The sequence below is a fragment of the Phoca vitulina genome, unplaced genomic scaffold (assembly GCF_004348235.1).
Source record: "Phoca vitulina isolate PV1807 unplaced genomic scaffold, GSC_HSeal_1.0 scaffold22, whole genome shotgun sequence".
Taxonomy (NCBI): Eukaryota; Metazoa; Chordata; class Mammalia; order Carnivora; family Phocidae; genus Phoca; species Phoca vitulina.
This window is the reverse complement of record NW_022589725.1, coordinates 11,059,663-11,081,823: the sequence shown is the minus strand read 5'-3', so window position 1 is coordinate 11,081,823 and position 22,161 is coordinate 11,059,663. Positions and strand designations below refer to the sequence as shown.

At 44.6% G+C, this 22,161-nt stretch overlaps 1 protein-coding gene across 2 annotated transcripts; it reads left to right on the top strand.

Annotated features, from left to right (window-relative positions):
• Positions 1 to 821: 821 nt before the first annotated feature.
• On the top strand, positions 822 to 22,151 carry DYNLRB1 (dynein light chain roadblock-type 1). Of its 2 annotated transcripts, none has more exons than XM_032420025.1 (4): positions 822 to 928; positions 9,522 to 9,597; positions 15,357 to 15,524; positions 19,938 to 20,292. In XM_032420025.1, exons 1-4 carry the CDS (start codon positions 926 to 928, stop codon positions 19,979 to 19,981), a joined length of 291 nt encoding a protein of 96 aa, XP_032275916.1. In that variant the 5' UTR covers positions 822 to 925; the 3' UTR covers positions 19,982 to 20,292. The 2 variants fall into 2 exon arrangements, with proteins under 2 accessions (XP_032275916.1, XP_032275917.1); XM_032420026.1 differs by lacking the exon at positions 822 to 928 and adding an exon at positions 938 to 1,376 and having other exon boundaries at positions 19,938 to 22,151.
• The last annotated feature ends 10 nt before the right edge of the window (positions 22,152 to 22,161 follow it).

Here is a 22,161-nt window from a genome sequence, read left to right as displayed (position 1 = left end):
CAATACTAGTAAATTTACTGACCCGTTCCTCTCCCCTTATAAGGGCCTAAATAAATCGTTCCTTGCTGATAAATTGCTTTCTTTTTTTATGCCCTCTCTCTGACTGTAAAGGTCTTTGTATAGCTCAGGAGAGCTTCCCTCTATTTACTTAGCTGGGATGCTGCCCGATTCATGACTCGTGTAATAAAGCCAATTAGATCTTCAAATTTACTCCAACGAATTTTGTTTTCTAACAAAGGCAAAAGAACAGAAAACAGGACAACGTAGGGCTTTGCGAAGAAGGCTCCCCCCTTTTAAAGGTGAGAAAATAGGGAGCACAGAGATGTAAAGTGGTTTCTCCAAGGTAACCCAGGGGTGGAGCTGAACTCTGGAGTCCTAAACCTGCATACTTCCAGGCCAGCCCTGACCACTCCATCTGAGAACCTGCCCGGAATATTCCTAAGGGGGTCGCTCTGGAGACCCCAGAGATGCATGACTCCAGTCCCACTACCTGACTTTACTGTGCCTTCGGTGCATTTTGGCACCGCGCCTCATTTTGCCTTAATCGGGGCGCAAAGGGGGTCTCAGCAACCCCCGACCTCGCTTTCCTACTCGCCCACCACCGTCCACCCAGGGCTTCCAGAGCCAGCTCAGACCTCGGTTGAGAGTTGAGATCCTCTTCTGACACCACTAATCAGCATCGGCACAGAAGGAATTGTGAATTTTCCATAGCTGAAGCGCTCCTCTGCTTTTCACTTTCGGACAGTGCCTGGTAAATTCCCTACAAGCCCTGGGGGAGCAAAGACCCGCCTGTCCACCGGTCCCACGCTGGCTCCTGATAGGCTACCAGAGCTGTCCGTTCTGACAGGGGTGCTGTGCGCAGGCGCGGAAAGGTACCGGGACTGGACGGAGTGCCGGGGTCGTGGAGCTACCCGTTTGTTTGGAGATGGTGAGTGTCCGCCCGGAGCTTGTGGCTGGCGGCCGGAAAGTGGCCGAGTACGGCCGCCCACCACCCTGCGCCTGGCCCTCCATTCTCCGGGGGCGTCTCAGAGTGCCGGGCTGGGAATCCGCGGAGCTGGGTAGGGTTGGGCAGGGCTGGGCCCGAGCTGACGGAAGGGCGGAACCCGGGCAGCGCGGGCCTCCAGACCCGGACCGAGGGGACAGAGGGGACCAAGCGGGGGCCACCGGATCCCTCTGACCGTGACCGGAAGCAGGAGCTCGGGCCTCGGCAAGGGTCTGACGGAGATGGGGAGGCCGGCTCACAGGCCCCTGCATCCTAGCGTCCCGGGCCTCGTTGCGCGATAACAATAATGATGTTTCCTGGGAGCTTAATTTGTGTCAGGCACTGCTAAGCGCTTTCCGTACCGTGGCTCTCCTCCTCACCAGAGCTCTGTGAGGTAGGTGCGACCAGTATCCCCATTTGACATACTTGGAGTCTAAAGCCGAGTGAAATGAAGTGCCTTGCCTCGGGAAATGGCGGAGGTTGATTTGAACCCTAGAAGCTTGACTGACGCCTTTCTGTCCCTGTGGTTTTTTCGAGCGTCTGGAACTTGGTGCATGAATCAGAAATCGACGGGGTCCACCCTTGGGCATCCCAAAACCTTGCTGGCAGGAACTGTTGGCTCTTTATGCCTTTGTAGGTTTGTTTTCTCGTGTTTTTTATCCTCCTGACTTGTAGGAAGCTTGAAGAGACTTCTGAAATGTGAAATAAAAAAAATCTTATTTAAAAATGTAAAGCCCACAAGAAAAATGGCAGAGGAAAAAGGAACAGTGCCATGACCTAGAGGCAAGCACTTATAATTAGAAGACATATTCTTGTCTTTCTGTCCTCAGTTTTCGCTTAATATAGTTTAGCTCCTGTTGAATGTACAATTGTGGACTCTGCTTTTTTCATTTATTATTACACCACAGAGAATGTGTTTACATCACTAAAACATATGTAACTTCATCTTTCACATCACTTTTTAAACTGTAAAAAAAATTAATTTTTAACAGATAATACTTGCACACAGTAAGAAAAAATAATCTGAAAGGATCTAACTGAAAAATAAATCTCCCACTCAGCCCTGATCCCCAGCCTCAGTCTCCAGAGTTGAAAATTAGTTTCTTATGTATATACAGGCATGTATATGCTCCCTCTTTTTCTTTCTTTCTTTCTTTTTTTTTTTTAAAGATTTTATTTGTTTATTTGACAGAGAGAGAGAGATAGTGAGAGAGGGAACACAAGCAGGGGGAGTGGGAGAGGGAGAGGGAGAAGCAGTCCTCCCAGGACCCTGGGATCATGGCCTGAGCTGAAGGCAGACGCTTAACTGACTGAGCCACCCAGGCGCCCCTGCTCCCTCTTTTTCTGACACAAATGGTAGTTTACTGTAACCTGTACCATGCTACTGTGTGTTTATACTCATAAAGGCAAAACATATTTAGATGCACATATTAAGCAATTCAAGCAGTTTCAAAGTATGTAATGTAGAAAGTGCATGTGGTACCCAGATCACTCTGCTATGGTAAACGACTGTTGGCAGTTGGGTGTGTTTCCTCCTAGATTTGATTAGTGCATAAGCACATTTATATATAAGCTGTTTATCACATGAAACTGGAACGTTTATATTTCTACATATTAAGTTTACTTTAGGCTATATATAGAAAGATATCTCCTTCTAAAGCTTACACTGTTCACTTAAAAATACCAAACATTTTTCCATGGCAATATATACAAATCTTCATTCTTTTTAAGGGGATATTCCATTGCAATAAATACATTTAGGTGATTTACAGTTTTTCACTGTAGACAATGCTGCAGTAACTGTTGTCTTCTTTTTTAAAGATTTATTTATTTATTTGAGAGAGAGAATGCAAGTGGGCGGGGGGAGAGGGAGACAGAACTCTCAAGCAGACTCCCCACTGAGCACAGAGCTGGACTCTGGTCTCCATCCCAGGACCCTGAGATTATGACCTGAGCCGAAATCAAGAGTCGGACATTTTATTGAGCCACTCAGGTGCCCCTGCAGTAACTGTTATCTTTTTGTGTATGTGTGTGTGCTCATGCTAGTGTCTATGTCAGATATAGGATAGATTCCTAGAAGTGTTACTCCAGGCATGCATATTTTATAGTTTGGTAGAAACTGCCAAATTGCCCTTCAGAATGGTGATATAAAAATCATCCATAATTCTCTCTAGTTTTACTTCACCACACAACTATTTTCATCTTTGTATGTTCTCCTTCCTCTTGGTTCACATGTGCCTATTTTTCAAGATGTACATTCTTGTTCTTTTTTGTTTGATTTAATGTCCAAAGACATTTAACCTTGTTGTTACATCACCTTTGTGATCAATTATTTTTAGTGACCAAATAATAGTAAAATAGCTGTACCATAATTTGTGAAACCATTCCCCCTGGTGTACATTTGGGTTATTTCTAGCTCTTCATTAGTTGAGATAATGATGTGATGAGTACTTCTGTATGTGTAGAGTATTTTAAAAAAATTATTAGAGTATTTCCTTAGGAGAAATTCTCAGGAAAAGAACTTCGAGGCCAAGGGACCAAAACTTATGGGTCTTGCAGTAGTGTTGTCCTATAGCTTTCCCAGAAGGTTGAATTGCCTTTGTACCAATTTTGCCATAACTGCTAGATTTAAAAAGATACTTCATCAGGGGCACCTGGGTGGCTCAGTCGTTAAGCAACTGCCTTCAGCTTAGGTCATGATCCCAGGGTCCTGGGATCAAGTCCTACATCGGGCTCCTGCTCCGCAGGAAGCCTGCTTCTCCCTCTCCCACTCCCCCTGCTTGTGTTCCCTCTCTCGCTGTCTCTCTCTCTGTCAAAAAATAAATAAAATCTTAAAAAAAAAAAAAGGTACTTCATCGCTACAAATTTTCATTTTTTTAGGAATGAAATGAAATGTCTCCTTTTTCAAGAAACAGTGAACATGTTTGTGTGTTTGTAATTTCTCTTAGGTATATTTTCTGCTAGTATCCTTTTTGCCCACTTAACTTTTAGACTTTATTTTTCTTTCTTTTTTTTTAAGACTTTATTTGAGAGAGAGAAGGTGAGAGAGAGAGATCACGAGTAGGGGGGAAGGGTAGAGGGAGAAGCAGACTCCTGCCTGAGCAGGGAGCCCAATGCAGGACTCAATCCCAGGACCCTGGGATCATGACCTGAGCTGAAGGCAGACGTTTAACCAACTGAGCCACGCAGGTGCCCCTAGACTTTATTTTCTTAATCATTTTTGTGTGATGTTTTGGAATTACTCTTTTGTTATATTAGATGCAGGTTTTTTTGTCCTTTTGATTCATTTTTTGTTTTATACAAATTTTACAATACAAATTATACAAATGTTTATGCTTAGCAGTCAGATTGGTCACAGTTTCCTTGTGAATCATATGCTTCTGATGGTTAATCCTCTTATGCTGAACCAATAAATAATCCTGGAGTTTTACTGCTACTTGTTTTTCTATCTGTCAGCAACACGCAGCTGGGAACTAAAGAACCCAGAAGGCTTGTTTCTTGCCTGATGGAGACACCCATGTTAGTACTTAGGACCCAGGATGCGGAGGATACTAGTTGGGCTCTGTCTAGGAGCAGGACAGGATTGTGATTGTGAGCCAACCCTGAGGGACTCCATATCCACTCTATTACATATCCACCATATTTCTGGTACCAGTTGGCTAGCTCTGCAGAATGACAAAGTTTGATCTAGAGCTGGCATGACTTGGATGCCTGCCTAGGATTGCTGCTTGTGGCTTTTTGGCAACATTAGTTTTTCTTGTTGGCTCTTTTAAGTCTGAACTTGAGGTTTGTTTTAAGCACTTTCTCCTGAACCCAGATAGATAGCTTGTGCCCTTTGTCTCCTGGAGACCCCTCTAGACCTCACGATCCCCAACTCACCCAGGCCTAGCCCCATCCTGCTGGTTAGGATCATGTTGGAAAAGACTATTCTCTAGTCTTACAGAAAAATATTTTTATTATATTTAACTATATACTAGTCGAAAGTCTAATATTCCTAACATACAAAAGTTTTTGAAAATCAATAAGTATGTGGAAAAATCAAAAGACTCAAAATTGAGAGATGTAAACAGTCAATAAGTTTCATTTCAACTTCACTGATAACTCTTAAAAGTTAAAGAAAAGTTGACTTTCTGTTATATGATTTTTGCCTATCAAATTAGCAAAGAATCAAAAAACATTGGCAATACTAGCCCTCTCTATTCCTTAAACATGCCAAACTTGTTTCCACTTCACTGGCTTTGCTTTCAGTCCTTTGCCTGGAGTGCTTTTCTTTTTCATCATTTAGTTCTTTGCTTAAAGATTACATCCTCAGGTGTTCCAGACCACACTAGCCAAAGTATATTCCCCTGCCTCCTAGCCCTGTCCCTGTACTCTGCAGGAATCATGGTTACTTGATTTTTGAATGTCTCTTCGCCATCAGCCATGAAAAAAAAAAAAAGAAAGAAAGAAATCTTGGGGCACCTGGGTGGCTCAATCAGTTAAGCGCCTGCCTTCCCCTCAAGTCATGATTCCGGGGTCCTGGGATCGAGCCCCGCATCGGGCTCCCTGCTCAGCAGGGAGCCTGCTACTCCCTCTCCCTCTGCCTGGAGCTCCCTCTGCTTGTGCTCTCTATCTCACTTGCGCTCATTCTCTCTCAATTAAATAAATAAAAATCTTAAAAAAAAAAAAAAAGAATGTCTCTTCACCAGAATGTGAGCTCTCTGCAGGCAGGGACCTCATCAGTTATGGTCAGTGGCATATTCAGCTCTTCTCTTGACCTGCTGTGTGTCCTTGGGCAAAACTCCTTTCTGAATCTCCATTTCCTCATTGTAAAATGGAGATCCTACTAACCATGGAAGGTTCAGATGAGAGAGGTGTCTGAAAACATTCATCCCAATATCTGACCTGTAGCAGGTACTGAGCAGGTTAATGTATAAATTGTATATCCTCCCTTTCTTGGTGTGTGTTTTCTTTAAGCAGCCAGGTCTTGGTCGCAGGTTCTCATTAAACGTAGGATCACCTAAACCCTAGCTCTTGTTTACTCTGGGTATTGTAAGGCTATGTCCCCCCTCCTATACTTGAAAAGGTTGATTTTTATAAAACATGGTTGTAAAAATGCTTTTTATTTGTTCCTTAAGTATTTACTGAGCCTATACTATGCCAGGTAGTGGGGCTATAAAGTTGAGGTCCTTGTTCCTGGGGTGTTTTGGGTCTAGAGGAGCACAGATAGTTACATCCCATTGTGGTAAGTGCTGTGAAGGCAGGGTGCCAAGGGTACCTAGAAGAGGGACAGAAGAGGGGAGAAGGTCTCCCACAGAAGGCTCATGAGCTGAATCCAAAGAGTTGCAAGTTAGTTACATCAAGCAGTGACTGAGGGAGAGAAGGTTGCTTCCTTCAGAGGGAGTGGCACATGTCTGGGCCCAGGCTCAGGCGGGCTGGTCTTGCCCCCTGCAGTCTGTGCTCCACACAGCAACCAGAGCCATTGTTTTGAAACATCAGATCTTGTCACTCCTCTCCTCAAAACCTGCTAGTGGCTCCCCATATCATCCCCATTAAAAATCAAAGTCATTGCTGTGGTCTACCAAACCCACTGAAATCTAGTCTGACCCAGGCTCCCTCTCTCATCTGGCCACCTGCGGCTCACTGCACTTCAGCCACACTGGTTCCTGTGAGCCCTGGAACATGCTACCTCAGGGCTCTTGTACTTGCTCTTCAGGCTGTCTGGAACACTCTCCTTAGAAATCCACATTAGTTCCCTCATTTTCTTCACTCAGATCTCTACTCAGCTCTCACCTTGGTGAGGCCTTCTCTGACCACCTTATTTAAAATTGCCTGCCTGGGTGGCTCAGTTGGTTGGGCATCTGCCTTTGGCTCAGGTCATGGTCTCAGGGTCCTGGGATTGAATCCCACGTCAGGCTCCTGCTCAGCATGGAGTCTGCTTCTCCCTCTGCCCCTCCCCCAACTTGTGTTTTCTCTCTTTCTCTCTCTCTCTCAAATAAACAAAATAAAATCTTAAAAAAAAAAATGCCATCAACCCCTGCATTCCAGATCCCCTTCCCTACTATATCTGATATATCCGACACTATATTTTACTTGTTTTTTTTTTTTTAATGTCTGCCCCTTCCAAGGGTTTTTGTTAGATTTTGTTCATTATAGCATCCCCAGGCCTAAAACAATGTCTGGCACATTGTTTTCTGGTACCCATATACCTGAAGTAGGGCTGAAGTGAATAGCAGTTATGAAGTATTCATCTTTTTCATTTCAGCCCCACTTTCGAACCTCCAGGGGATATTTCAGACCTCTATTCTGACACCTTTGATTTTAGCTTTCTTTCCCTTCTTAGGTTGATTGCACATTGACCGAGCTGTCAATGCTGAGCATGTCAGAGCTCTACAGTCCTCATATTAGAGATCTCTTTCTTGGATACACGGAGAAGGGTTAAAAAAATGTTTGGGTTTGGTGGTTTGTTGTTGGTTTTCTTTTTTCTTTCTTTTTCTTTTTTTTTAGTTTATTTAAGAGAGAGAGCACAAGTTGGGGGAGAGGAAGAAAATCTCAAGCAGACTGCACGGAGTGCAGAGCCTGATGTGGGAGGGACTCAATCCCATGACCCTGAGATCATGACCTGAATCGAAACCAAGAGTCGGACACTTAACCAACTGAGCTACCCAGGCACCCCAAAAAATGTTTTTAAGTAGAAACAGTATAATAGAGTAAAAAGACGCTGTTTTAAAAAAAAAGAAAACCTTATCTATAATTCCTTGCTCTCAATGTGGCTTTTATTTTTTTCAGAGCCCTAGCTTGCTTGTTTTCATGTGCCCTCATCAGGCACTCTATTTTTGCATTTAGCTGTTTTCACTTAATGTTATATCATAAACTTTTTGTAGTGATATAAATATTCTGATTACCGTTGTTAATGTGTGTATTATATTCCTGTGAACAGACATGCTATAATATAATTGGCTTTTTTCCTAATTATTGGGCATTTTTGGCTCTTTCTGTTTTTTGCAGCTGCAGGGTCACAGCAGCAAACATCCTGCTGTATTCTTCTTCTAAGTTATTTCCTCAGGATGAGTTTCGGGAAAGTTACCAGGTCAGATTGAGTACTGTGTAATATTGACCACTATTGCACTTTACCCCTCCTCCCCAGAATAGCACTTAATAGGAGCTCACGGAAAGTCTTGAATGAATTATGACCTCATACATGCATGAACCACTGTATTGTTCTCATGTCCACAGAGCTAACCCTGTCCTTTTACTCAGGCTCCAGATCTATGAGGTGTCAGGCTATTTGCCATCTCGTAGGAGGAACTTGTTTGCTCTTCTCTCCAGCATTTGAGTATTCTTACATCATTGGGGACTGGGTGGTAGTGATTGGATTGTCAGCCTTGTTCCTACTAGAAAAACAATAATTCATTGTGCTCTCTCCATCACTGTTTAGAAGCTCCTCCCCTCCAGGCCAACTCATTAGCCCTTGGGGGTGGGGAACCACTTTCTTTAGGTGGATGGCGTCTGTTTTCAACATAGCCTGACTCAGCCTTTGAGTAGCTTCTGCCTGGATTCTGGACTGGTCTGGAAGGGGCCTCCTAAGAACAAGCACACTTTAAGGCCAGTTTCCATCCACACATTTGGCTTAGTTCAGTTAAGCAGTTGTTTACTGAGCACCTGTTCTACAGAGCATTATAGAAACAAGTAAACCAGTATCTAATGCATTCCTAGAGAGGTACAGTCAAGAGTTTGGGGAGTCAGAAGTGGGCAAAGACTCCAGAGTTGGGGGATCAGTAAAGGCTTCGTGGAAGAGGTATGTCTTAGATGGCCTAGAAGAATTTACTGGATTTCCTTGTTAGGGTAAAAAAGATGTAGAGATAGGGAGGTATAGGCATGGAGATGGAGAGTTGAAGGAAGGGTAAAAGAGATGGGAGTGATATTAATATAGAAGGCCTGGCATGATAGGGTGAGGTCCCAAATGCCATGTGCTAGTTTCTGGAGAATCAGAATTAATGAGCCCCTTCCCCAGGCACATTTCCTGTGGCTGTGTGCCGTGTGTCACACTGTCTCAGATGCTAGCTTACTAAGTCACTGAATTTATCCTCATGGAGTCATTTTTCTTCCTTCGGAATATTTTCATTTGTGCTGTTTGGGCCACAAATGACAACTTAGTCTCCTTCCTATTAGACGCCACTGTTAGGGTTTTTTCAAATCATCAGAATCTGGTCTCCCAAGTATCCCAAATATGTGAGTCATGGATGTGTCTATACTCCCAAGAAAGGTATTTATATTCTGCTCCCAAATAGCTAAGCAGAGAGAGGTAATAGTGCCTAGTGGGCAAAGAGCCAGGAGTAGCCACGCCCCATGCTGGGGTTTGTGAGCAGATGGTTTAAGCCCTGTGGATGGCCCAGGGACCACTCCAAACAGGCCTGGGGAGCTTTGAGGAGGTGCCATGTGCCTGGATGTCACTTGTTTGTTATTGGAAGACAAATGTGTGATTAATCTGCCGGGAGTATGAGGGAGTCAGTCTGGTCTTCCTGACCCCTCCTAACCTGGGTCTTGTTCTCTCTGGCAGGCAGAGGTGGAGGAGACACTGAAGCGACTTCAGAGCCAGAAGGGAGTACAGGGCATCATCGTGGTGAACACAGAAGGTACACCCTCCCTTTGGCCATGACCTGCTCACAGGCAGGCCCCAAGAAGACAGCCCAAACACAGCATGACACTTATTGTTTACTAAGCCCTTTCATATACAGGATCTAATTTTTACCCTTTTTTAAGCACTTCCAGTGTCCTAGCACTATTATTGGAATTCCAAAGTTTAAAAAAGGAAAAATTCACTCAATCCCACTGCCCTGACAGATCATACTTTTTACTATGCCATGCTTTTTAGCCCTTGCCCAGGTACATCTTCTCTTGGTCATAATTATAATTGTTACTCTTTTTCATATGTTTACTCATGAGCTTGTTTTTTGGCTTTTTTTCTTCATGATTTACATAAGCAAAATTTTTAACTGCCAGTACGATGTTTATCCACCATCCACCATTTATATGGTTTCTACTTTTATTTGTAAGTAAACTCTACCCCTAGTGTGGGGCTCAAACCCACAACCCTGATATCAAGAGCTGCACAATCTACCCACTGAGCCAGCCAGGTGCCCCTGTTTCTACTTTTTTACTAGATAATACTCTGGTCAACTTCTTAATACCTATAGCTTTTCCCTCCTTTTGTGGGGCAGGCAGAGAGGGCAGAGGGAGAGGGAGAAAGAGAATCCTAAGCAGGTTCCATGCCCAGCGCTGAGCCCAGTGGGGGGCTCAATCTCACAACCCTGAGATCATGACCTCAGCTGAAATCAAGGGTCGGGTGCTTAACCGACTGAGCCACCCAGGCATCCCTCCCTCCTTTTCTATGGCATTATTTCAACAACTAGAAGAGTACAGATACTAATTTTCCCAAACTGCAGTAGACATGGTGAAGAAAACGACTAACATTTATCACACACTTGTTCAGTGCCAGGCCACAGGCCAGTGCTTTACAAACATATTGTTTCATTTATTCCGTAAAGCAGCCCTGTTGTCTCCATTTTGCAGTGGAGAAGACGGAGTCTAGAAATTTAATTGATTTGCCTGCCATTATAGAACCAAGATTTCATGCCAAGTCTGTCTGAATGCACTTGTGCTCTCTCTCCCACACTGTACTGTGAAGGAACAGAGAGTAGCTGCTGGTCTGTAGCCCAGGCCATGCCCAGGGTCACCCAGCTGGGCTCCCCCATTCTCTAGTGCAGTGCATTTAGTCAACTCTGATTTGTTCGAGACTCCTTGAGAGCTCTGTGTGTATGTGTTGTCATTCTAACCCTTGTTTTTAGAAAGGCAGAATTCTCAATAATGCCTACTTAAATAGAGCAGAATGAAAGTCATCAAGGGTGAAAAAGTAGAAGTGGCATGTCCTTAGTTAGAATGTTATTTTCCAAGTTGTCAGACCCTGGCCAGCCCAGAACTAGGCAGCGCATAGCACATGCTCCGCAGCTTTGTCAAACTCTAATTATACCATGTGGTCAAAGCAGGCAGCAGGTTGGGGGCTCTTAGGACACTGTGGAGGCAGGAGCAGGTTCCAGCTCAGGTCTGCCACTGCTCAGCTGGAGGGCCTGGGGCTTCCTCTTCCCTTCTTCAGACCTCAGCTGCCATAAGTGGAGTGGTTGATCCGGGCAATCTCTTTTGGCTGCTTCTTACTCCAAGATCTGAAAGACTATTTGTATATCTCCCCAGAGAGACTGTCTTAGACTGGACATTTTTTGACCCCAGATGGGGAGGGAGCAGCTCCTGGGGTTGTTTCCCAAATGGGGAGGGAATAGGCCTCCATCAGTATTTGCAAGCCACAGCCTTCAGTTTTGCTTTAAAACTGCCCCCAAACTTGAGCTTTTTCATTGGGAGAATATAGCACCAAATGCTTACCTTCTGGATACTAATGGGCACTTCTTTTTCATATACTAATGTGGCAGTATTGCCCAGTGGCTAAGAATATAGAATGTGGAACCAGACTGCCTAGGTTTGAATCCTGGCTCTACTTAATTTTTATCAGCAGTGTGATCTTAGGCTAGTCACTTAACCTCTCTGTTTCAGTTTCCTCATCTGTAAAATATGGATAATTATACTACCTTCCTTTAAGGGAAGCTTTTAGAACAGTACCTGATGTATGGTAACTGCCATATAAATGCTAAAATTATTGCATGTATTTATTTATTTTTAATTTGTGTCCCATCTACAGACCTCCCACTTTAGTCTCACATTTCACACCGTGACCCTGCAAGGCAGGGGTTTTGCCCATTTTTCAGATGAGAAACCCAGAGCTGAGAGAAATTAGGTGACCTGTTCAAGGTCACCCAGCTGTGGATGGAGGTGGTCAGAACTCACTGCTCTATAGGGCCTTTAAGCTCTCTGGAAGCTTCCAGGAAGGATGATTAGTTAAGGATTCCTATTATCCCATCTAGGGCTTTCCTACCCCCATGATTCAGCTCAGCTGCCTTTTCCTGCAGGATGCGTTTCCCGACCACCCCAGCCCAGAGTGATTGCTTTTGCCCCTGAACTAATGACACATATCCCAGTCACTTACCAGCCATCTGCCACTGCCTTTGACATCTTTGCCCTGGCCAAATTTAAATGATGTTTCATAGTAAAAGTGTGAATTTAAATGGAATTACCAAGAACTTAAGGAATATTCCATTCCATTTGTACCTCTTCAGACCCCCTGCCATCTTCTGCTGCTACCCACACAGGGCAACATAAAAGACTCAAATGTGTAAGCTTTACGAGGGCAGAGATTTGTCTCTTGTGTTCATTGCTGTACCCCCAGCACCTAGAACAATGTTGACACGTAGTTGGTGCTTAATAAATACAGTAGACCCCCTTATCCATGGGGCATACATTCCAAAGCCTCCAGTGAATGCCTGAAACCAGGATAGTACCCAACCCTATGTATACTATGGTTTTTTCTATATGTACATACTTACGATAAAGTTAAATTTATAAATAAGGCATAGTAAGAGATTAACAATAACTAGTAATAAAACAATAGTGACAGTATACTATATTATGTGAATGTTGTCTCTCAAAATACCTTGTTATACAGTATTCACCCTTCTTGTAATGACGTGAGATCATAAAATTGCCTACATGATGAAGTGAAGTCAGGTGAATGACATAGGCATTGTGAGGCAATATTAGGCTCCTGTTGACCTGATCAGGAGGATCATCTGCTTCCAGACCAGAGTTGATGCGGGTAACTGAAACCATGGAAAGTGAAACCACAGATAAGGCGGGGGGCTACTGCCTCTGTTAAATATTGTTAATGTTTTTTATTGTTGATTGATGAAGCTGGGTTTGGTGGGAGGACCTGGCTATTCAACCTTGGTCTTGACAGATCTGAGCCCCAAGTTAGAAATCGTGCTCCCTCATGACCAGCTACTTCTGCAGGCTGCACAGTCCCCATTTGTGAAGGCAGAAGCTTAGAGTAGGCGACCTAATCATTTGGCTGTCTTTGTGGTGTCCCCAGCTCTGACATCCTGTGAATCTGGACTTGATCTCTTGTCCTTATTTGAAATTCTCCCCAGTTTTGGTCCCTGTCCCACCTTCTTACTACCTCTACATTTTCTTTTGTTTTTAAAGTGAGCCAACAAATGGTTAGCTTCTTGTCTCCTTTATACACATCTCACTTAGTAGAAATGTGATCAAACTCATGGCAGTATTCGAACTGCTGAAGGAGCCCTTGAGAGCACTCATTTATCGTCTGCAATAAATACTTAGTGAAGTCTCTTTAAGGACAATGGTGAGCAAATCAGACCTGGTCCTGCTCACTTCCATAATGGTGTGATATCAAACTCCAGAGGAAACTGCTCTGAAGGAAAATTGTGTAGGATCGGTAGAATGGAGGCATTGACCACATCTGGAGGTGGGTAGATCCACCAGAAAATGGACACCTGAGGGATCAGTGGGAATTATGAGAAAATGGGGAAGGAAGGAAAGTTCCAGGCAGAGGGACTGAGAGAAGATGGCCTTATGGTATATAAGAAGAGAAGGTCAAGAGTTTTGATCATCCAAACTTCTCCAGGCCTTGAGATTGGCCCCTCAAGTTACCTGGGGGATGGGATTTATTGTGTAGTGATGTTGATAACAAGCCAACATTACATTTGTACTCTTGCTAAACATTTTTTTTTTTTTTTTAAGATTTATTTATTTATTTGAGAGAGCGAGAATGAGAGAGAGAGTACATGAGAGGGGGGAGGGTCAGAGGGAGAAGCAGGCTCCTCGCCGAGCAGGGAGCCCGATGTGGGACTTGATCCAGGGACTCCAGGATCATGACCTGAGCCGAAGGCAGTCACTTAACTGACTGAACCACCCAGGCGCCCTCTTGCTAAACATTTTTAAATGAATTAGCCATATTTAATCCTCACAGCACAAGCATTATTTTACAGATGAAGAAACGGAAGCTTGAGAGGTTAAATCACTTGTGTAAGGCCACATAGCCATGAAGGGGTAGAGCCAGGGTGTAAGTCCAGGTCATCAGATTTCAGAGTTCCTCCTCAGTCATCACCCCAGCTGCTCATACTGCCATCCCTAGGAAGATTCTGCTATGGAGTGGGGCCTGGTGGGCACATTGTCGCCATCCAGGACCCAATAGCAACCCTAATGATCTAGTCCTCTTGTCCCTTGAAGGCAAGTGATCACTACAGTCTGTCCTCATGACTTCACTTGGCTCAAAACAGCCTCTCTGACTCAGCTGCTTCTCTTGCTATTATGTCCTCTTCTGCCCACTCTCATGTTCCTGTGCTTTAAGAAGACAAGATTGGGCCAGCTTCTTGCCACCTGTGAGTAGGCCTGAGGGTAATTGCCTTTGGCCAGTCCTTAAGCTGGTCACTTGTGGGCCAGACCAGCAGGGTCATGGGCCCCCAAATCTAGCCACTTATGTGTGAGGAGCCATTTTTGCCACATTCATCAGAACTGCCTGTCAGCTGTGGGCACTTAAGTCTTCCTCAGTGGAGCCTTCTGCTGATATGTCTTGGTGATTCATAGGCACCTGATGATTCAGTTGTGTCCTGAGGTGGCTCAAGCTGAGCCCCATTTTTCACCTCCATGATGATAGGCACTGACCAGTAAGGGAGGTCCATTTAATAGTTCATTGCAAGGAAACAATCTTCAAAACAGAAAAGGCTTGGTACACAATGGTGTTCACTGCATAGTAATTAAGTAAAAAAATCCAGCCTATGTACCAACAATAAAGGAATGATTAATTCTGTGGAATGGCCAGTTGTGGGCTCTATGAAAGCAATAGCGATGCTGTTTACAAGTCTATATGCAGACAGAGAAACACGCTTTAATTTGAGGGGCACCAACATGTGTATAGACATGTGTTTACAGCTGGGCCCTAAGCCTCCCTTGGTGGGAACTGGAGCAAAGCACTAGTGATGGTAATGTCTTGCCTTTTTTTCTTCTTCCTACTTTTCAGTATTTACAAATTCACAAGAGCTGTCCTCTTTGTTCAGGTTCTAAGTATTCTGAATGATAGTCTCTTCTTTTATTGCTGGAAACCAGTGAAGACAGTGTGGCCTGTGGAAGGAGCCCAGCAGTGGAGCCAACAGGCCTGCATTTGAATCCTAGCCCTACTGCTTCTGTGCTGTGTGAAGGCTCAGAGCTTCTGTTGCCTCATTGGCGAGTGAAGATGGTGATTCCACCGCCAACATAATTCCGGGGACTGGTGCTGCCATACTTAAAGTGCTCAGCACTGTGCCTGTCAAGTCCTCAGTAAATAGTGGCATTGATTGTTAACTGCTAGTCCGGTACTCTTGAATTAAGGGTGTGGGGTTGGGATTTGGGAGGAAAGGGGCTCCAACTTCCTACTCAGTCCCTGCTCTCCCCTCAGGCATTCCCATCAAGAGCACCATGGACAATCCCACCACCACACAGTATGCCAACCTCATGCACAACTTCATCTTGAAGGCCCGGAGCACAGTGCGTGAAATCGACCCCCAGAATGACCTCACCTTCCTGCGAATTCGCTCCAAGAAAAATGAAATTATGGTTGCACCAGGTAAGAGGTCTTCCACATTCCCACTTGGGAGCAAACTGTCACAGCATATTCTGGATAGCTTATCAGGAATACTTGGCACATTAGTGTCCCCATAGGTGCCATTGCAAGGCCTGAAGAATTGAAGGTAAGAGTTGATTGCCTCGCTGCCTAGCCAGTCTCTGGCTGGTATCCCCAACAAATACTTATTCACTGTGACTCTAGGCCAGACCCTTTACTAGGGTTTAGGCCACAGAGGGGAATCATGGTCTCACGGAACATAGAGAAGGTGTGATTAGGTCTTCCCAGAAGAGGGGACATTTGGGCTGAATCTAGAAGGCACAGGAAGGAGTGTAAGCAAGTTGAAGGGGTGGGAAAGCTATGTTTGAAGGAAAAAGAACTCAGTAATTTGAAACCAAAGCACAAGACAAAAATATCATATGGCCGTTTTATCCTTGAAAAAATGTTAAATTGCCCATTTCTAAAGTATAGTCCTGTCTCTCTGGGCCCCATATGGCCAGTTTTTCCTCCAGTGTTGGAACAGATTGCTGCTTTTATTTCTCATGCAGTGGTTGGCCTGCATTAAGAGCTGTGTAGTACAAACTATACCTGTCTTTAGGTCTTAGGATCATTTGCAGGATGATGAAATGCGCCTCCTGGGAGGAGCCCACAAGGACTGGCACCACAGGAGGGAACATCAGGGCTACCTGTCCTGGCCTGCATCACCTCACTCACAGACTGGAGTAGTGGACAGATTAATTGTCCAGGACTATTTTTATATTATTATTTCTGTTCCTCCCTCTCTCTTTTTTGGCTGTGCCACACAGTTAAGTGTGCACGTGATGATGCAGGTAGGCTGCAGTGCAGCTTGTCTAGGCCATCAGAATATGTGTAGGAAAGAATGAGAGGTGAGATGTTTGGTCCATTTTTGAAGAGGCATCAGACACCAAACTTACCTGTGTGGACTTGACCCTGTGGTGGTTTTTAAGGCAAGAGGTGATATGATTGTGATTGGGACCTGGATGAAGGAGGGTCATAGGGAGGCTCTGGAAATTGAATGTCCTTGGGCTTGGCAACACAGATGATGAGGAAGCTGGTTGCAGAATTCTGGGGTAATCTGATGGGTTAACCACCCCAGTAGCAGGGCAGTGTTGGTTCTTTTCTCAGGCTTGTTCTGGCCCATTCGGGTTGCTTAGAAGGATACAAAGGGAGAACCATTGACCCAGTCACAGGGGCTCACAATCTCCCTGGGACACTTCCTAGAGGGGTAGGGACAGAGCAGGTTGGTCACAGAGAAGAACATAGGATAATTCAGAGGCATTTATTCCAAAAACATGCTGTATGGTGTTTATCAGTTTAATCACTGTTTGATGCATCACTTACCAACCCATTATGATGCCTCTGGTTCTGTGAGGAATACCAGATTGCAGCAGACAAAATCTGTTTTCCCAGCTTTATCTCTTTTGAGTGTGACCTTAAGTCACGGAATATGTCTGAACCACTATTTCCATGTCTATAAACTGTCAAGTAAGGTACTATACTGCTCTGGTCTCCTGAGACACCCCATCTGATTGAGTGGGTTGGCTCTGGGTGGGGTAGAAAGACTGGGAAATATTTGAACTCAAATCCCTCCTAAGACTCATGTTGTATGGCTACACAAACCTCCACTTCCCTAAAAGTTAGGCTAGGAATGGTCCCTCTGTTGACCCTGCATGTCATAGCCCTGCATGTCAGAGCAGACTTTGTGCCCACAGGAAGGCACACATTGTGAGGCAAGGACAAATGATGTGATTCCCAAATTAGATTCTCCATGGACAGCTTTCTCTTTAAGCTTAAAGCTTCCAAGAACGTCTCCTCTAGAACGGCAGAGTCGTCTGTATGTTCCTGACTGTCCATTCTCACCTTGACAGCAAAGGCATCTCCAGCTTGCCCTTGAGGACCCACAGGCATTCACAGTTAATGGGTGTGGTTAGTGCTTGAGTCCAGGGTTGGCAACTCCCCAGTTAGAGGTTCTCCTTGGAGTTCACAGGCCCAGAAGCCCCTCAGGTTTGTCAGTGGAGATGAGGATGGAATGGCTGGACTCCTTCTGAGCAACACACAGAGGCCTGCAGGGAGGGCCTGCACACCCTCTCACTCTTGCTTGCTCACTCTGTCTCGCACTCATGCTTCCACAGTGCCACACACACACATTCTCTTGTGCTGGAGAGCTGTGTGACTTTTTGAGGTTGCCTTCAACAGGGTGAGTGTTCCTTCCGAACACCTCACCACTTCTCCAGCCATCCTGCTGCCTTCTAGAGCTTCAGGAGACTCCACCTTCTCTCCCTGGGCCCTCACACGTGCCATCCTGCTGCTGGCAGCGCTCTATCTGGCCTTTTTCATTTAGCCAACCAGCCTGCTCATCTGCATTTTTAAGTCTCCCCGCCTAGACAGTTCTAAGAAGACAGATTTGTAAGCACATAGTAAGCATTTAACAAATAGTTGATGAGTAAATACATGAATAATTTCCCTAAATCTCCCTCCATTGCTGACCCTGCACTGTGGGAGTAAGAGGTGGGGTGAGCTGTGGGGATGGGGGTCAGGAATGTCTGTGGGACATGGTATTTAAGATGAAAACCAATGATTTGACACCTTGACTCATGCACTTTGATATGGCAAAAAATATGTATAGGATTTTGGTGCCAGAACTCTTGTGGGCCGGAGCCACTGACAAGAGCCTCTGAAGCATTAGGACTAGATTGCCTTAGGTTTCCACAGCGCACAAGCCCCATGGGGATGGCCCCCAGCATAGAACAGGCCTAGTTGCTGCATGTTGAGATGGGTCCTTCTGCGACTATAATTAGCTCCCCACACCATGGGAACAACTTGGAAGAGCTCTGCCCAGGAAGGAAGTCCACTGTCCCTTTCTTCCCACCTAATCATTCTGGTTGATCAAACTGAGAAGCTGCTTCCCAGACCACAAATAACAACAGGTAGTTTCAGATAGTTTAGTCCTCCATATGTGTGCCAGATTTCACCCCATCCTGGCCCAGAATAGCCCGTGCAAAAAGACGTTTTAAGGTAGACTTTTGGTTTTCATTTATTAACCTCATTAATATAAGGCCAAGTTAATGTAGCATAATCAAGCTTTAACACTCTGCTTCCCACAAAGCACTTGGAATGATATTATTGAATTTAGAGCTTGATATTTGGAAGAAAAGACACTATATTGCTAATTTTGTCTGTTTCTATTGGTGGCTTGTTAATTATTTCTATTTTTATTTGTAAGTGATTTTAACTTATACAGATTGCTTAGCCATGAAACTCTTAGTCTTATAAAATCTATTTCTGCCAATCTGCAACAGCCTGTCATCATGGGAAGAAGCAAACTTTAGGTTTGAATCAGCACACACAAAGCAGACAAGGCCAAGGTCCTGCCATTTCTCCCCTCTTCAACAGAGGGCAGACCAGAGGCATGCAGAGCATCTGGGTCAAACCCAGCTAGCTACCCCACACTGAGTTTTTGCCTTGGCTTGGGCAAGTCATTTAACTCTCAGGGTGTCAGTGAAGTGGAAAACACTAGTGTCTGTCTCATAGAGTGATTTATTGAGGTACCATATGAGAAGCAGGTGGCCCAGGACTGGGCACATGGAAGCCTTGATAAATATTTTGGTTTAAATGGGCAAAGTTGAAATGCCCTGCTTCTCCAGTTTCTTCTAAAATAAAATGAAGAGCAACCTTAACCTAGTGGTTGTCCCAGAACCTGCAGCATTAGCATTACCTGGGAACTTGTTAAAAATGCAAATTCTTTTAACTATACTGGAATTAAAATTAAAAACTTGATTAGGGGCCCCTGGTTGGCTCAGTAAGAAGAGCATGTGACTCTTGATCTCGGGGCTGTGAGTTTGAGCCCCACGTTGGGTGTAGCGAGAAGTAAGTAAGTAAATAAATAAATAAACAGAACTTTAAAGGAATAAATACAAATTTAAAAATAAAAACTTAATTTAAAAAATGCAAATTCTTGGGCTCCACTCCAGACCTACTGAATCCAAAGGGCTAAGGGTGGGGCCCAGTAGTGTTTGTTTTGAGTCCAGCCCTCCAGGTAATTCATGTGCCCTCTAGTTTGAGAACCACTGCCATAGGCAATTCATTTAAATTCTCTGAACCTGAGTTTTCGTACCCAGAAAACAGGGATGATACTCCTACCTCCCTGTTGGCACCATGCCGTACCATGAAGATTAGAAAAGAGGACGTGCTGCAGGCCGTGGCTGCCGGGTGGGAGGGGCTCTGCTTTCCCGGCAGAAGCCCCCTTGGGAGACTTGCAAATTCATCTTCCGTTTTCCCGACAGTAGGAAGTAGGCTGAGCATTGATGCTTTTTATTGTTCCCCTCCCCTTTTATGGTTGGTGATTTAATGATTTAATGATTTAGTGATTTATTTTTTCATTTTTCTCTTTTGCAGATAAAGACTATTTCCTGATTGTGATTCAGAATCCAACTGAATAAGCCAGTCTCTTGGCTCCCTGCATCATTCCTTAATTTAATAGCTCCCAAGAATAATAATGTTTAATCATGTCAACCAACTGGCAGGTGGAAATCACCTTAGAGCCTACTTAGACCAACCCAGTGACCAAAGTCATCAATCCCTCTGCTGGCCAATCACCCTTGAATCCTTGGGAGGGCCTTCTTTCCTCACCTCCAGATTTTGGAGCAAGAGCTTTGAGCAGCCCACACCCTACTTCCTCCTGACCTTCAGTTCACTTTGTCACCCTTGGAAAAGGCTGTTTTTCTTTAACTAAAAATAACTGAAATGCTTACCCTGCTGTGTGTCTTTAAACACTAGGTTGAAAAGGCCTCTCTGCCCCTCTGTCTTCCGGTGTAATCACATGGTCTGAAGGCTAAGCCCCGGTGCTGCCTCCGGCCCCCATGGCGGATTGAATTTGTGGTTCAGAGAGGCCTGCTTCCTACTGCGCCTGTGGCCACACTTGCTGAGTGGAGTCTGGTTTATAGTTGGTACCCTGGTTTCTGGGCCTCTCGTCCCTAGCCACTTCTCTTGTTTTGAAAGACTTTGTTTCTGCTGCACTACACCGGGGATAGGAAAGGAGTGATATTTGTTGAGTACCCAGAATACACCAGGTGTGTTATATACCTTGACTCCTATCATCCTCACAGTACCCTGCAGACATTATTAAAGCCGTATTAAAGATGAGGAAACTGAGGTCTAGAGAATGGCTTGCCCGAGGTTTCACAACTGTGGCGCAGTCTCTGACTCCAAAAGCTGTTTTTTCTGCGCCTTCTTCCCAGAATTCCCCGATGGTCCCCTTTACCTGAGTGAGCTCATAAACAGGTAAATGTGTGCCTTCTTCCCCTTAGCCTGGGGGGGGGGGGGGGGGAAGGGCCCCCAGAACGTGCCTGCTGCTCTGTGAGGCTGTAGGCAGCCTGTCATCCAGTAGCACTCTGGGACTTTTCCCCCAGAAACCACATGTATTTATTTATTTTTATTAGGCTTTTCTTTTTGTCTTTTGTTTCTTTACAGAGGGAAAAGATTCAAAACTGTGTAGTATAAACCTTGAAATCCCTCTTCATTGCCCTTCATTCGCCAAAAGTAACCTTTGTCTACAGTGAGTTCTTCCATCTAGCAAAAATACTTTTCTAAATTTTCCAGTGAAGTTTCCTTAATGGTATCAGGGGAGTAAAAGATGGACCCTTGGGAGCCTGGGGGTGTAGTTTATAAGGGCTCAGCAAAATTTTTTCAAAATCTCCCTTTTTTGTGAAAGATAATAGGGATTTTCCACTCCATAATATATCCATGTTTGTCTTAATATAGCAGTAGTCCTTTCAAATAATTTTCCCCAAATCTCCAAGGAAAACTGATTCTCTGGGAAAACATTGCAGGTTTGCCCTGTCCCTGTGGGCTCAGGAAGCATACCTGAGGAGAGGGGGGATTGTAGGACCAGAGCAAAATGACCCTGGATCAGTAATCTTTTAGAAGAAAGTGAGGTATGGTCACTGGTATCTATGTTCTCAGAGGTTTCTGGAAGCTGGGATCTAAGTCTGAGGTTCCTGTGTCCTTCTGGCTTGAGTTTCTCCAAGAAGGATAATGGGGGAAGAAGGTCTGATCAACATAAATTACCTCGTGGCAAAGTCAGGTTTCCAAAGGAGGAGAGGGGCTCTGTCCCTAGGGAAGGAGGTGGTCTGGCTCCAGAGCAAGAGCTTGGAGACCAGACCCTCCTTTCTTCCCTTAGTCCTCCTCCCACGCCCTCTTATTTGCCTTAAAATTCCTAAACCTTTCCTTCAAGTTCCTAAGGAAGATTTAGGCTCAGTCTGGCTTGGTGAAAACAAGATGACTCCTGAACATATATTCTGCCTCCAAGTCCCTTGGGCAATGGGATTTCTTCACACATGGGAAGCCCACTTTGGATGCATTCCAGTTTGTGATACAATGCGTAAAACTCGCTGGACTCATCCTAAGATGTAAAAACTCAGATTTTTAAAAGTTTCAATGATGGTAGAACACATGCAAATTCCCTAGGGTCTCTGTACTTTAACTAGCAAGTATATGGGAATATAATACCTACTAAGGTTAGAAGCTGACACCTGTCCTGGGCATGGGGGGAGGGCATGGCTTCTGGGTTTCAGAAGAACATTTTTTTTTTTTTAAAAGACTTTTATTTATTTATTTGACA